This window comes from Pelophylax lessonae (genome assembly GCF_965119305.1).
Source record: "Pelophylax lessonae genome assembly, chromosome: 6".
In the NCBI taxonomy this organism is placed as follows: domain Eukaryota; kingdom Metazoa; phylum Chordata; class Amphibia; order Anura; family Ranidae; genus Pelophylax; species Pelophylax lessonae.
Window position 1 is genome coordinate 331,572,671 of NC_138773.1, and position 16,812 is coordinate 331,589,482.

Here is a 16,812-nt window from a genome sequence, read left to right on the forward strand (position 1 = left end):
TTGTACATGTGAATGTCGCCATCTTGTGGATATTCAATAAACTGAATTGTGAGTACAGTGACTGCGCTTTACTATTCCTCTCAGAGCAGCGCAGTGTGCGGCCAATTGGTTTTATCTCAGCGGTGTGACGGGTCACTAGAGGGAGAACCGCCCACAATTGTCACTTCAACCCTTTTCATGTGATCTAGATGTAAAGGCCCCCCTCATCATGTGAGCCAGATGTATAGGTCCCTCCCTCTTCATGTGAGCCAGATGCATTGGCCCCTCCCTCTTAACGTGAGCCAGATGTATAGGCCCCCCTCATCATGTGATCCAGATGTATTGGCCCCTCCTTCATCATGTGATCCAGATGTATAGGCCCCTCCCTCTTCATGTGAGCTAGATGTATAGGCCCCTCCTTCATCATGTGATCCAGATGTATAGGCCCCTCCCTCTTCATGTGAGCCAGATGCATTGGCCCCTCCCTCTTAACGTGAGCCAGATGTATAGGCCCCCCTCATCATGTGATCCAGATGTATAGGCCCCTCCCTTCTCATGTGAGCCAGAGGTATAGGCCCTCCTTTGTCGTGATCAAGATGTATTGGCCACTTCCTCTTCATGTGGTCCAGATGTATAGGCCCCTCCCTCTTCATGTGATCCAGATGTATAGGCCACGCCCTCTTCATGTGATCCAGATGTATAGGCCACTCCCTCATGTGATCCAAATGTATAGGCCCCTCCCTCTTCGTCGTGATCAAGATATATAGTTCACTCCCTCTTCATGAGATCCAGATGTTTATGCCCCTCCCTCTTCATGTGATCCAACTGAATGAGGCCCTCTCTCAATATGTGAGCCAGATGTGTAAGCCCCTCCCTCATCATGTGAGCCAGGTGTAAAGGCCCCTCCCTCATCATGTGATCCAGCTATATAAGCCCAGCCCTCATTATGTGATGCAAATTTATAGGTCCCCCCTCCTCATGTGATCCAGCTGTATAAGCCCCTCCCTCCTCGTGTAAGCCAGATGTAAAGGCCCCTCCCTCCTCATGTAAGCCAGATGTAAAGGCCCCTCCCTCTTCATGTAAGCCAGATGTAAAGGCCCCTCCCTCTTCATGTGAGCCAACTGTATAGGCCCCTACTTTCTCATGTACATCAGATGTATAGGCCCCTCCCTTGTCATGTGAGCCAGATGTATAAGCCCCTCCCTCCTCATGTAAGCCAGATGTAAAGGCCCCTCCCTCTTCATGTGAGCCAGATGTATAGGCCCCTCCCTTGTCATGTGAGCCAGATGTATAGGCCCCTCCCTTGTCATGTGAGCCAAATGTATAGGCCCCTCCCTTGTCATGTGAGCCAGATGTATAGGCCCCTCCCTCTTCATGTGAGCCAGATGTATAGGCCCCTCCCTTGTCATGTGAGCCAGATGTATAGGCCCCTCCCTTGTCATGTCATGTGAGCCAGATGTATACAAGACAAAACCAAAGAAAATGATGGGCAGGAAGAGTCACAATTATCATCCATTGAATATTTATAGAGAAATGATCGGAGGTGGGGGAGGGGTTTATTGATCAGAGATTGCTTTGTATTCAATGAGAAAAATGTAACGTGTTCCCAGAACGGCCCCGGTGCTGAGAGAGCGCCCCCCGGTGTTCACAGTGCAGCTGCTCAGCCCAGGACACTGCTGGAGATCACTGGAAGTATCTGTGTATCCGAATTATATATGGATTGTACTTCACCCCGACTTCTGCCCCCGCTATACACTACATACATATATATATACACACAGCTGTATCTCATATAATAAGAATATCATCAAAAAATGTATTTATTTCAGTAATTCAATTCAGAAAGTCAAACTCCTATCAAGTCAGGCGAATTTGCTGGACAATCAAGCACAGTGATCCCATGATCATGTGACCAGGTATTGGTAGGTTTGGCAGTGTGGGCGGTGCCAAGTCCTGCTGGAAAATGAAATCAGCATCTCCATAAAGCTGGTCAGCAGAGGGAAGCATGAAGAGCTCTAGAATTTCCTTCTAGAGGGCGGAGCTGACTTTGGTGGACCAACACCAGCAGATGACACGCCCCCCCCCCCCCCAAATCATCACTGATTGTGGGAACTTCACACTGGACCTCATGGAACGGGGATTCTGTGCCTCTCCACTCCTCCTCCAGACTCTGTGCCTCTCCACTCCTCCTCCAGACTCTGTGCCTCTCCGCTCCTCCTCCAGACTCTGGGACCTTCATTTCTAAATAAAATGCAAAACTTTCCAGAGTCGGTGAGATGCTGAATTTTGGGGTGTCACTCGCTGGAAGCCATAATCATCAAAAATAAAAGAAAGAAATGCTGGAAATCTCTCACTCTGTGTGTGACATCTATAGAAAATATAGGAGATTACCTTTCTGAATTGAATCACTGAAATAAATTCACTTTCTGATTATATTTGAATTTTGCGAGATGCTCCTGTATACACAGTATCTGACAAAAGTAAGTACACCCCTCCCATTCTATCTTTTCATGTGACAACACTGAAGAAATGAGACTTTGCTACAATGTAAAGTAGTGAGTGTACAGCTTGTATAACAGTGTAAATTTACTGTCCCCTCAAAATAACTCAACACACAGCCATTAATGTCTAAACCGCTGGCAACAAAAGTCAGTACACCCCTAAGTGACAATGTCCACATTGGGCCAAAGTGTCAATATTTTGTGTGGCCACCATTATTTTCCAGCACTGCCTTAACCCTCTTGGGCATGGAGTTCACCAGAGCTTCACAGGTTGTCACTGGAGTCCTCTTCCCCTCCTCCATGATGACATCACAGAGCTGGTGGATGTTAGAGACCTTCCCCTCCTCCACCTTCTGTTTGAGGATTCCCCACAGATGCTCAATAGGGTTTAGGTCTGGAGACGCTTGGCCAATCCATCACCTTTACCCTCAGCTTCTTAGCAAGGCAGTGGTCATCTTGGAGGTGTTTGGGGTCGTTATGTTGGAATACTGCCCTGCCCCCCAGTCTCTGAAGGGAGGGGATCATGGCTCTGCTTCAGTATGTCACAGTACATGTTGGCATTCATGGTTCCCTCAATGAACTGTAGCTCCCCAGTGCTGGCAGCACTCATGCAGCCCCAGTCCATGACACTCCCACCACCATGCCTGACTGTAGGAAGACACACTTGTCTTTGTACTCCTCACCTGGTTGCCCCCACACACGCCTGACACCAAATAAGTTTATCTTGGTCTCATCAGAGCACAGGAGATGGTTCCAGTAATCCATGTCCTTAGTCTGCTTGTCTTCAGCAAACTGTTTGTGGGCTTTCTTGTCCATCATCTTTAGAAGAGGCTTCCTTCTGGGATGACAGCCATGCAGACCAATTTGATGCGGTGTGCGGCGTATGGTCTGAGCACTGACAGGCTGACCCCTCCCCCACCCCTTCAACCTCTGCAGCAATGCAGGCAGCACTCATACGTCTATTTCCCAAAGACAACCTCTGGATGCACGCTGAGCACGGCACTCAACTTCTTTGGTGGACCATGGCGAGACCTGTTCTGAGTGGAACCTGTCCTGTTATACCGCTGTATGGTCTTGGCCACCGTGCTGCAGGTCAGTTTCAGGGTCTTGGCAATCTTCTTATAGCCTAGGCCATCTTTATGTAGAGCAACAATTCTTTTTTTCAGATCCTCAGAGAGTTCTTTGCCATGAGGTGCTGAACTTCCAGTGACCAGTATGAGAGAGTGAGAGCGATAACACCAAATGTAACACACCTGCTCCCCATTCACACCTGAGACCTTGTAACACTAACGAGTCACATGACACCGGGGAGGGAAAATGGCTAATTGGGCCCAATTTGGAGATTGTCACTTAGGGGTGTACTGACTTTTGTTGCCAGCGGTTTAGACATTAATGGCTGTGTGTTGAGTTATTTTGAGGGGACAGTAAATTTACACTGTTATACAAGCTGTACACTCACTACTTTACATTGTAGCAAAGTCTCATTTCTTCAGTGTTGTCACATGGGAGGGGTGTACTTACTTTTGTGAGATACTATATATATATTATGATACATAGTTGGTAAGGTTGAAAAAAGACACCAGTCCATCCAGTTCACCCTCTGAGTGTGTTCGCATAACCAGAGTGTCACCAGGACCCCGGCGCTGCACAATATCTCAATGATGGCGATTGGAGGAGCAGCGCCTGCACTGAAGGTTACACTGCACATCCCAGCAGCTCTCCAATCAATCAATGTTCTGACGGAAGAATCTGCATTGTGTGCAATGGGCGGTATATTCCCCACAGTCCATACAAATGGGACCTTTCTACAGACTCCTCCTCTTCTGGTACCGGTTCACAGTTCTACATTCTTTTGCTTTTGAAGCCCAACATAGAAAAGATAAATTTCCAAACACAAGAAAAAACATCCAATCCAGATTTGCTCCGTAAATTCACTCCATACCGGCTTCTGTCCCAGAGATACTGCAAACCTTACTTCCAGGGACAAGCTGAACCTGACAGCTAAGGGGTGCAATCACAAGGTCCGCCTCTACTGCAATCACCCAACCGACACCCCCTCCCCGGATACCAGGACAACCCCCGAATCTCAGGACACCGAGACCCCCCCAGTTCCAGGACAACCCTCGTATTCCAAGACACCGACACCCCCAGTCCCAGGAGACCCCCAGGTCCCAGGACACGACTGACACCCCCCGATCCCAGACACCGACAACCCCCAGATCCCAAGACAACACCCCCCCCCCTGATCCCAGGACACCGATCGACACCCCCCCTGATCCCAGGACACCAACCGACACCCCCCCCCCCCCTCCGATCCCAGGACACTGACTGACACCCCCCGATCCCAACACCCCCCGATCCCAGGACACCGACACCCCCCAGATCCCAGGACAACTCCCCGATCCCAAGACAACACCCCCCCCCCGGTCACAGGATGCTGACCGACACCCCCACCCCCCGATCCCAGGACACTGACCGACACCCCCCCGATCACAGGACACTGACTGACACCCCCAGATCCCAAGACAACCCCCGGATCCCAGGACACCGACACTCCCCAATCCCAGGACAACCCCCGAATCCCAAGACACCGACACCTCCCAAGACACCCACACCCCCTGATCCCAAGAGACCCCCCGGTCCCAAGACACTGACTGACACCTCCCGATCCCAGGACACCGACACCCCCGGATCCCAAGAGACCCCCCGGTCCCAGGACACCGACCAACACACACCCGATCCCAGGACACCAATCAACACCCCCCGATCCCAGGACACCAACACCCCCCGATCCTTGGACGCCAACATCCCCCGATCTTAGGACACTGACCGACACCCCCCGATCCCAGGACACTGACACCCCTCAGTACCAGGACACCGACACCCCCCCCCCCCCCAAGTCCCAGGACAACCCCTGGATCCCAGGACATCGACACCTCCCGATCCCAGGACAGCCCCCCAATCCCAGGACACCAACACCCCCCTCCTGATCCCGGGACACCAACTGACACCCCCCAATCCCAGGACACTGACTGACACCCCCCGATCCCAACACCCCCCGATCCCAGGACACCGACACCCCCCGATCCTTGGACGCCAACATCCCCCGATCCTAGGACACTGACCGACACCCCCCGATCCCAGGACACTGACACCCCTCAGTACCAGGACACCGACACACCCCCCCCCCCCCCAAGTCCCAGGACAACCCCTGGATCCCAGGACATCGACACCTCCCGATCCCAGGACAGCCCCCCAATCCCAGGACACCAACACCCCCCTCCTGATCCCGGGACACCAACTGACACCCCCCAATCCCAGGGCACCTACTGACATTCCCCGATCCCAGGACACCGACTGACAATTCCCCCCCCCCCCCCCCACGATCCCAGAACACTGACACCCCTGATCCCAGGTCACTGACATACTGACACCCCTGATCCCAGGACACCAACTGACACCCCTGATCCCAGGTCACTGACATGCTGTACTGACAGAGGGGGGTCCAGTTTTGTGCTCAGTGCTGTAATGATCGGACGTTTATAGTAAATGATGTCACAGCAGATTTTAGTGAATTTTGTGAAATTTATTTTGATTCAGCTAAACTGAGAGGAATTCGAGGGTTTCATTAGTCATCTTATGAAATTGCTCTTTGCCTGGCTGTCCTCTGTACCTAAAGGGCCACTGTAATCAGCCCGCAGATTAGAAAGTGAAAAGTGCATATTTGTTCTGGGTCAGGGACAATACTGAATCAAGAGGATCATGACAGCCAGGCAGCCAGCATTTTCAGAAAGAGGCCAGGAATAGCAGTCCTCGTATCCCTCTCAGGATATCACACAAAGCAATCCAAACATAGCGACTTTGTCCTTCAGCATCTCAAAGGGTTTCCAGTTGGAGATCCACCAACCAGAAATCTGTGCGGTCCCAGAAAAATGCAGTCAGAGCCAGGCACGACGTATTCCTCAGGGTGTCAGACTGGAACAACATGGGGAATAATTAAGGAATGACTTCCAGTCCAGTACAGAGAGGTCAGTCCTGCACTGGGTGCAGAGCCTCGTGGGCCAAGCAGAGGGGATTGGGCGGAGTGGTGTGGGTGGAGCAGAGCGGGCGTCCATTAAGGGGACAAAAATCAAATTTCAGTCTCCATTGTGCGTCATGTTCAGTCCACTCTTCAGTGCATAGAAAGAATTTCCCTCCCCCAATCAGTCCTCTCTGGAGGTTGTAGGGGCCCCAAAAGTGGTCATCCTTTATCTATAGAGTTCCGTGGGGCCCCAGAGGAGGAGTCACCTCTTATCTGCAGAGTTCCATGGGGCCCCAGAGGAGGAGTCACCTCTTATCTGCAGAGCTCCACTGGGGCCCAGAGGAGGAGGCACCTCTTATCTATTGAGTTCCGCTGGGCCCCAGAGGAAGAGTCACCTCTTATCTGTAGAGCTCCGCTGGGGCCCAGAGGAGGAGTCACCTCTTATCTGCAGAGCTCCGCTGGGCCCAGAGGAGGAGTCACCTCTTATCTGCAGAGCTCTGCTGGGGCCCAGGGGAGGAGTCACCTCTTATCTGCAGAGCTCTGCTGGGGCCCAGAGGAGGCGGCACCTTTTATCTATAGAGTTCCGAAGGCCACAAAAGAGACGGCACCTCTTATCTGCAGAGCTCCGCTGGGGCCCAGAGGAGGAGTCACCTCTTATCTGCAGAGCTCCGCTGGGGCCCAGGGGAGGAGTCACCTCTTATCTGCAGAGCTCCGCTGGGGCCCAGGGGAGGAGTCACCTCTTATCTGCAGAGCTCTGCTGGGGCCCAGAGGAGGAGGAGGCACCTTTTATCTATAGAGTTCCGCGGGGTCCCAGAATAGGCGGCACCTCTTATCTGTAGATCTCCGTTGGGCCCCAGAGGAGGAGGCATCCCTTATCTATAGAGTCCTGTTGGGTCCCAGAAGGGGAGTCACCTTTTTTCTGCAGAGTTCAGTTGGGCCCCAGAGGAGGAGTCACTTATTGTAATTATCAGTTCTGCTGGGGTTGGGCCCCAGAGGAGGAGGCACCTCTTATCTGTAGAGTTCAGTTGGGCCCCAGAGGAGGAGTCACTTATTGTAATTATCAGTTCTGCTGGGGTTGGGCCCCAGAGGAGGAGGCACCTCTTATCTGTAGAGTTCCGCTGGGCCCCAGAGGACGAGGCACCTCTTATCTGTAGCGTTCCGCTGGGCCCCAGTGGAGTCGTCACCTCTTATCTATAGAGTCCTGTTGGGTCCCAGAAGGGGAGTCACCTTTTTGCTGCAGAGTTCAGCTGGGCCCCAGAGGAGGAGTCACTTATTGTAATTATCAGTTCTGCTGAGGATGAGCCCCAGAGGAGGAGGCGCCTCTATCCCAGGCAGAATTCATGCTGTCAAGCGATTCAAGTAAAGTCCACTGATGGCATTGAGGAAGAAGAGGAAGACAGCCAGGAACTGGGCCCAGAAGGTCAGTGTGAAGGTTCCGTAGATGGCGATGTCTCTCAGCAGGAAGACGTAGGTCACCGTCCCCACGGAGGACAGGAGGAACGCGGCCAGCAGCATGGCGCAGCCCATGGCCCACCTCTTGCGGGAAGTGCTGTCATCAAACAGCTGGGACACCATCATCAGCTCCAACCCGAAGATGGCCAAGACCACTGCCAGGCACACAGAGGTTCGCACCACCACCATCACTTTGCTCAATCTGACCGCCTCCTCAGAGCACGGTGGATTCCGGTCAGCTGTGCAGGTGTCCCACACCCCGAAGAGGGGCCGTCCAGGGGCCGAGAGCCAATTCCCATCGCAGATGGAGATGGAGGAGAGGACGATGGCTGTTCCCGCGCTCAGCGTTATCAGAACTCGCAGGAACGTCTCGAAGAACTTCTGGGATCTGACCGGAGGACCCATCTTCTTCCGCAGCTGCAAGGACAGAAATAAGGGAGAGTTAACAGAGCGTTACGGCCTTCCCAGAGACAAACAATCTTATTATCCCAAAATAATCAACTAATTCCCACCAGACAAGAATATGGACCAGGGTTGCCAACTGTCTGTAAATTTATTAACAGTTTGTAAATTTCGGCTGTTACACAAACTGTTCATAAATGTCCGTTATCCACAGCGGCTGCCTGTAAAAAATATGGCCATGGGTTGGCTTCAGATCTGCGTATCTGCAGTTACAAAGCTGGACGGGCTCCGCCATGCTTGGACGGGGGGGCAGAGGGGTGGGGTGAGGTGGGCACACAGTGATGTCATGGAGCTACCTGGCCCTTTTTATGAATTCAAAAAGAAGACTGGAGGGGGAGCCAAGAGGGACGGTGCCAACAACACCAAGATGGGTCACGGGAGGAGTCGGACTATCACACTGGACTGGATTAGGATCGAATCAGAACCGCTAAGCCTGACTGAGCATAACCTGGCACAGTGGTGCACCTGAGAGGAGGTCAGTAACAACCAGGCCACAGTCTGGGGTGGGGGGGCACTGATGCAACTGGGGAGTCAACACACTAAGGTAAGGGGCACTGATATAAAAGTTTCCCTCATATATTAGTAACCCCCCCCCCCCTTACCTTATTGACTCTGTGGAAGGTGGTCTGTGGTCACCAAAGTCCCCCCCCCCCCAACAGAGTTCCCAGTGTTCCCCATAAATCAGTGTCTTCAGAGTTCCCCTATACTGGATTTCAATCGGCAGAATTCCCCCTCACAGTGCAAGGGAGAACTCTGTGGACTCTGATGTAAGGGCGGACTCTGGTGACCACAGATCAACTTACATCAGATTTCCCCTTTACATCAGAGTGCAGGATTCCCCCTTACCTCATGATCCACAGAATTCCCCTTTACATCAGAGTGTAGGATTCCCCCTTACATCATGATCCACAGCATTCTCCTTTACATCAGAGTGCAGGATTCCCCCTTACATCATGATCCACAGCATTCCCCTTTACGTCAGAGTGCAGGATTCCCCCTTACAACATGATCTACAGCATTCCGCTTTACATCAGAGTGCAGGATTCCCCCTTACATCATGATCCACAGCATTCCCCTTTACATCAGAGTGCAGGATTCCCCCTTACATCATGATCCACAGCATTCTCCTTTACATCAGAGTGCAGGATTCCCCCTTACATCATGATCCACAGCATTCCCCTTTACGTCAGAGTGCAGGATTCCCCCTTACAACATGATCCACAGCATTCCCCTTTACATCAGAGTGCAGGATTCCCCCTTACATCATGATCCATAGCATTCCCCTTTACATCAGAGTGCAGGAATCCCCCTTACATCATGATCCACAGCATTCCCCTTTACATCAGAGTGCAGGATTCCCCCTTACATCATGATCCACAGCATTCCCCTTTACATCAGAGTGCAGGATTCCCCCTTACATCATGATCCATAGCATTCCCCTTTACATCAGAGTGCAGGATTCCCCCTTACATCATGATCCACAGCATTCCCCTTTACATCAGAGTGCAGGATTCCCCCTTACATCATGATCCACAGCATTCTCCTTTACATCAGAGTGCAGGATTCCCCCTTACATCATGATCCACAGCATTCCCCTTTACATCAGAGTGCAGGATTCCCCCTTACATCATGATCCACAGCATTCCCCTTTACATCAGAATGCAGGATTCCCCCTTACATCATGATCCACAGCATTCCCCTTTACATCAGAGTGCAGGATTCCCCCTTACATCATGAACCACAGCATTCTCCTTTACATCAGAGTGCAGGATTCCCCCTTACATCATGATCCACAGCATTCCCCTATACATCAGAGTTGCACTGTAAGGGGGAATCCTGCAGAGTCTTATGTGGGGGGGGGGGGATGGGAAGAACGCTCTGGTGACCAGAGACCCTCTTACATCACAGTCCGTGTTCACTGTAAGGGGCAACCCTGCACACCCTGATGTAAAGGGGAGCTCTGTGGACTCTGATGTAAGAGAAAACTTTGTGAACTGATGTAAAGGTGAGCTCTGTGTGTGGACTGGACTCTTGTGCAATGCAGGGGGGGGGGGATCTCTGGTGGCCAGAGACCTCCTTTACTTCAGAGTTCCCCTTTACACCAGAGTCCCCCCTTACACTGTAAAGGGGATCCCTGCAGACTCTGATGTATGGGGGAACTCTGTGTTGGGTTTATAGTAACCGGACCTTCATGTATATGAAGAAATATGTTCTTTTTTGCCTTTTGTTATTCCTTCGCCAATAGCACTAGTTACATGTTTGTAGCTTAACTGCTTCCAGACCGCCCACTGCGGCAGGGTGGCTCGGGTGCGGGAACCGACATACCCGTACATTGCACCTTCTTCCTGGTCTGAGGCACGTGCTGCCAGCGACCCGCTCCCACTGTGATTGGACTCAGCAGGAGCCAATCAGTGGGTCTGGCGAACGTGATGTCCACCGGGACCCGCCGATCTTTCCCGAGAGAGGCAGAACGGCGTTCTTTCAGGGGAGAGGATGGAGATCTTATCTTCCTGCTAAGCAGCAACATGGATCTCTGTCGTCTCCCAGTCAGAGCACACCCCCACCACAGATAGAAAGCACTCCCTAGGGACACATTTAACCCCTAAATCGCCCCTGTTAATCCCTTCCCAGACAGTGTCATTAGTACAGTGACAGTGCATATTTTTATCACTGATCACTGTATTAGTGTCACTGGTCCCAAAAAAAAGTGTCAGTTAGGTGTTCGATTGGTCTGCCACAATGTTGCAGTCCCACAAAAAATTAAAAATCTCTGATCGCCGCCATTACTTGTAAATAAAAAAAAAAAAAAAAAATCCATAAATCTATCCCATAGTTTGTAGATTCAATAAGCTTTTGGGCAAACCAATCAATATTCACTTATTGAGATTTTTTTTTTTTTACCAACAATATGTAGCAAAATAGAAAAATTGGCCTAAAATAATAAATAAAATTTCACATTTTTTTTTATTGGATGTTTTATAGCAGAAAGTAAAAAATATTGTTTGTTTCCTTTCAAAATTATCGCTCTTTTTTTTCTTTATGGTGCAAAAAATAAAAAATGCAGGGATGATCAAATACCACCCATTGGTGGGGAAAAAAAAAGCACATAAATAGTATTAGGGTTCAGTGTAGCACGACCGCGCAATTGTCAGTTAAAGTAACTCAGTGTGGTATTACAAAAAATGGCCTGGTCATTAAGGGGGGGTAAAACTTTCCGGGGCTGAATTGATTAAATATTGATATTTGCACTGAAAACGGTCATTTTATGCACTTTTTTTAAGTGAATGTAAAAACTATGAATGTCAGTAAATTTCACGAGTTGTGTCGGTAAAAAAATTGCACCCGTCAGTAAATTTCACTTTGGGAGGAACCCTGACATGGAGCGGTCACTGCGTGCTATGGATCCGCCACCGAGGAATTTATACAGGGATCAATGTTCAATGATCCACCCCTGGATGGGGGAGGGGGGGGGTGTCAATGTTGTTGGCTGTGGATGAATTTCCAGTAAATAATTTCCCTGTGGTCGGAATTGTGGTGGGGGTGGGGGTGGAGGGGAAGGTGGGGGTAGGGGTAGAGGTAGGGGTGGAGGTGGAGGTAGGGGTAGGGGTGGGGGTGGAGGTGGGGGTGGGGGTAGGTGTCAGTGTTGTTGGCTGTGGATGTTGGAATTGGGGTGATAATGGTCACGTTTCTCTCGCCCCCCCCGCGTGTCACATGGTCATATCCGTGACCTTTTCCTGCACTGACATTATTGGGTTGTAAACGTCTCCTCTGCCCCATCGTAGATTCAGCCTTCAATGCCGCCACTGATTGGCCCTATAAAGGCAGAACAATCTGTGCCCGGCCTGCTATAAACTGACAATCATTAATCTGCTGCAAGGTCACCCCGCTGTGCGGACGGCTTGTAGAATCCGATAGTTTTGGATGGAAGATGAATGGGTTTGAACCCCTTCCACCCTCTCTATTTGTCCTGGTGTCACTGAGACAGGAAGTGATGAGAAATCCAAACATTGGGAGTTGTAACTAGAGCAGGAATGGAAGGGAAATCTTCCAATGGGGACACCTAGGTGGGGATTTCCCTCACTTCCAGGGGTGTCTCTGGACAGGAAGTGAAGAGAAATCCCCTCAATGGGGGACAGCCAACAAAAAACATCCAAAACTAGAAATAATGAGATTGGATCTACTTTAAGGTTACAAGTTCTCAGCGACAGCAAAACTTTTCACATGACTAATCCTCAGAAGTATTTTACTTACCCCAACAGGGGGTGGGGAGCGCTACGGTGTAATTCTTGGCTTTTACAGGTGACCCCGGTGCCTCTCCTCTCCCTTAGAGGGCAAATAAACTAAAAAGATCAAATCTGAACCGATGGCCGCCATTGTGCTCACCTAGCGGGGGGCTGGGAGCCGTCCCCACCGGGAGAACACAATGATTGCTGCTGGCGGCTATAAAAGCTGCTGGCAATAATTGCTGATACATTTTCGACAGGCTGGTTGTACCCCAGTGGATCGATTGATTGATTGATCGGCCTGCTCACAAAAGGTACATTAATTTAAAAAAAGGGGGGTAAAACTAACTGATGCGCACCCCTAAATTCCTCATCCTGACACCCTCCATCACCCCTCCCAGTGACAGGTTCACCCATCCCCCACCCTGAAGGGCCAGCACTGGGGCCTCTGAGCAGTCACTGTGTGTCACTTGTTTTTCTAAGATTTGGCTGCAATTGTTGCAATCGGCCCCTAGAGGTGCCCCGGCTCATCGAACGTCACTTTGTTTTTTTGTCAAAACAACTTGCGTAATAATAAGAGAAAAACAATCGCTGAGAAAAGTCCCGAAGGGACCGGCGGACAGACACAGGGACAGGGATAGAGACAGACACAGGGACAGGGATAGAGACAGACACAGGGACAGGGATAGAGACAGACACAGGGACAGACATAGGGACACAGGGATAGAGACAGACACAGGGACAGGGACAGATAAAGGGACAGGGATAGACACAAGGACAGACAAACAGGGACACAGGGACAGACAGAGGGACAAAGAGAAAACCTGACGATGCAATAGTGGGGAGATTTACTAAAACTGGAGAGTGCAGAATCTGAGGCAGCTGTGCATGGCAGCCAATCAGCTTCTTCAATTAAGCTTTGATGAAAAAAAACCCTGGAAGCTGATTGGCTCCCATCTACAGCTGCGCCAGATTCTGCACTCTCCAGTTTTAGGAAAAACAACACCAAAGTACCAGGAAAAGATACAAAGTAACCGGACAGAGAGAGACTGAGGGACAAAATTACAACAGAGAAACAAAGTAACAAAAAGAACAGAGAGAGAGAAGCAAAGTGAAAGTGGACAGAGACAAAGTAACATGGGAGAGAAAATTACTGAGGTTTTAAATGCGGGACTCCGGGGGGACTCCAGGAGGTCAAAGGACAGACACGGGGACTGGGGTGGGGGGCTCTGGGGTCAAAGGACAGACACGGGGACTGGGGGGGGGGCTCTGGGGTCAAAGGACAGACATGGGGACGGATGGACAAAGGGGATCGAGGGATGGATGGACGGACACAGGGACTCGGGGGGGGGGGGGTCGAAGGACACAGGGACAGATGGACAAAGGGGATCGAGCGATGGACTCAGGGACTTCGGGGGTCGATTTAATAAAAGTAAATTAGTTGATCGCTTTCAGTCATTTTTCCCAATGCCTAATAAATGTAGCGACAGTTCACTGCAAAGAACAACCAATCACATGCCAGGAAAATAAAAGATAAAAAAAAAACTTTCAATACTGTAGAAATCATAAACAGTAAATAAATAAGAAATATAAAAGTAAACAAATAATAAACAGGAAGTTTGCTGGGACGTGATTGGATGATGGAAGTCAGCAGAGCTTCACCTCATTTACTAACCTGAGAGGAAATTCCCCTGCAAAGTGAAAACACAATGAAACAAAGTAACAGGGGGGCAGATATAGATGGACACAAAGTAACAGGGGACAGATATAGATGGACACAAAGTAACAGGGGGACAAATATAGATGGACACAAAGTAACAGGGGGGCAGATTATAGATGGACACAAAGTAACAGGGGGGCAGATATAGATGGACACAAAGTAACAGGGGGACAGATATAGATGGACACAAAGTAACAGGGGGACAGATATAGATGGACACAAAGTAACAGGGGGGCAGATTATAGATGGACACAAAGTAACAGGGGGGCAGATTATAGATGGACACAAAGTAACAGGGGGGCAGATTATAGATGGACACAAAGTAACAGGGGGCAGATATAGATGGACACAAAGTAACAGGGGGACAGATATAGATGGACACAAAGTAACAGAGGGTCACAGACTGACAGATGGAGAAAATAAAAACATTACCACAGAGGGACAGAGACACAAACAACAGGCACCCCTCTCTGGAGTCTCACTTCTCTTGCTGAGTTCAGGGAAAAGTTTTGGGAACTTTACAGAAAGTTTTCTGGACAGAAGACCCCCCCCCCCCCTTTACCACTATAGCCCCTTCATCCCCTCCCCCACTCACCTGCACCACTATGGCAGTCATCCTGCAGCAGTGGCCCCTGGGGTGTCAGCACTGGGCAGGTGACAGTCACATTCTGGGTTGGAACTGGATTGTGGCTGAATCAGCAGTTCTGCCCAGGAAGAGAGAGGGGGGGGGGGAGGGGGAGGAGGAGGGGAAGGGGAGTCTAATAATAATAATGATATGATTGCAGCTGATGAGCCGAGCTAAGGGCAGGGAAGGGAAGGTTAGGGGTGAGACTGGGGTGTAGGAGGAAGTATATATATATATATACACACATTACAATGGATGGAGCTCCAGTTTTTCTGCTTCTTTTTATTCAGAATTCCACAGAAGGGAGAAGATCAATAATATCAGAAAGTCTCCTCCACCCCACAAATCTCCTCCAGCAGAACTGAGACCCCCCTGCAGGACTCATTACAGAGATCAGAATGTAACCTTTCCATCACCAGATCAATACACATACAACCCCCCCATACAACCCCCCCTTACACATACACCCCTCATACAATCCCCCCCTTACACATACATCCCCCCCATACAATCCCCCCTTACACATACACCCCCCCATACAACCCCCCCCCCTTACACATACACCCCCCATACAATCCCCCCCTTACACATACACCCCCCATACAATCCCCCCTTACACATACACCCCCCCATACAATCCCCCCCTTACACATACATCCCCCCATACAATCCCCCCCTTACACATACACCCCCCATACAATCCCCCCTTACACATACATCCCCCCATACAATCCCCCCCTTACACATACACCCCCCATACAATCCCCCCTTACACATACACCCCCCCATACAATCCCCCCTTACACATACACCCCCCCATACAATCCCCCCTTACACATACACCCCCCCATACAATCCCACCTTACACATACACCCCCCCATACAATCCCCACCTTACACATACACCCCCCCATACAATCCCCCCTTACACATACACCCCCCCCATACAATCCCCCCTTACACATACACCCCCCCCCCCATACAATCCCCACCTTACACATACACCCCCCCTCATACAACCCCCCCCTTACACATACACCCCCCATACAATCCCCCCCTTACACATACACCCCCCATACAATCCCCCCCTTACACATACACCCCCATACAATACCCCCCTTACACATACACCCCCCCTCATACAATCCCCCCCTTACACATACACCCCCCATACAATCCCCCCTTACACATACACCCCCCCATACAATCCCACCTTACACATACACCCCCCCATACAATCCCCACCTTACACATACACCCCCCCTCATACAACCCCCCCCTTACACATACACCCCCCATACAATCCCCCCCTTACACATACACCCCCCATACAATCCCCCCTTACACATACACCCCCATACAATACCCCCCTTACACATACACCCCCCCTCATACAATCCCCCCCTTACACATACACCCCCATACAATCCCCCCTTACACATACACCCCCCCCTCATACAATCCCCCCTTACACATACACCCCCCCATGCATTCCCCCCTTACACATACACCCCCCATACAATCCCGTCTTACACATACACCCCCCATACAATCCCCCCTTACACATACACCCCCCATACAATCCCCCCTTACACATACCCGCCCATACAATCCCCCCTTACACATACACCCCCCATACAATCCCCCTTACACATACACCCCCCATACAATCCCCCTTACACATACACCCCCCATACAACCCCCCCTTACACATACACCCCCCATACAATCCCCCCCTTACACATACACCCCCCTCATACAATCCCCCCCTTACACATACACCCCCCCCTACAATCCCCCCCTTACACATAACCCCCCCATACAATCCC

At 50.6% G+C, this 16,812-nt stretch overlaps 1 protein-coding gene across 4 annotated transcripts; it reads right to left on the reverse strand.

The window, feature by feature from the left end:
• Positions 1-6,066: 6,066 nt before the first annotated feature.
• Positions 6,067-15,071, reverse strand: TMEM37 (transmembrane protein 37). Of its 4 annotated transcripts, none has more exons than XM_082261965.1 (4): positions 14,954-15,071; positions 7,600-8,370; positions 6,897-6,939; positions 6,067-6,767 (listed from the first exon to the last, which is right to left on the reverse strand). In XM_082261965.1, exons 1-2 carry the CDS (start codon positions 14,972-14,974, stop codon positions 7,840-7,842), a joined length of 552 nt encoding a protein of 183 aa, XP_082118091.1. In that variant the 5' UTR covers positions 14,975-15,071; the 3' UTR covers positions 6,067-6,767; positions 6,897-6,939; positions 7,600-7,839. The 4 variants fall into 4 exon arrangements, with proteins under 4 accessions (XP_082118091.1, XP_082118090.1, XP_082118093.1 ...); XM_082261964.1 differs by lacking the exons at positions 6,067-6,767; positions 6,897-6,939 and adding an exon at positions 7,328-7,413 and having other exon boundaries at positions 7,550-7,728; positions 7,772-8,370; XM_082261966.1 differs by lacking the exons at positions 6,067-6,767; positions 6,897-6,939 and adding an exon at positions 7,534-7,548 and having other exon boundaries at positions 7,688-7,728; positions 7,772-8,370.
• Between the last annotated feature and the right edge of the window lie 1,741 nt (positions 15,072-16,812).

Bases quoted from the DNA above. Each gene is read 5' to 3' on its own strand.
- TMEM37 (XM_082261965.1), bottom strand. From the start codon at position 14,974: ATGACTGCCATAGTGGTGCAG. The intron at 8,371-14,953 runs GTGAGTGGGGGA...CTGTCCTTGCAG, and splicing joins TGACTGCCATAGTGGTGCAG to CTGCGGAAGAAGATGGGTCC.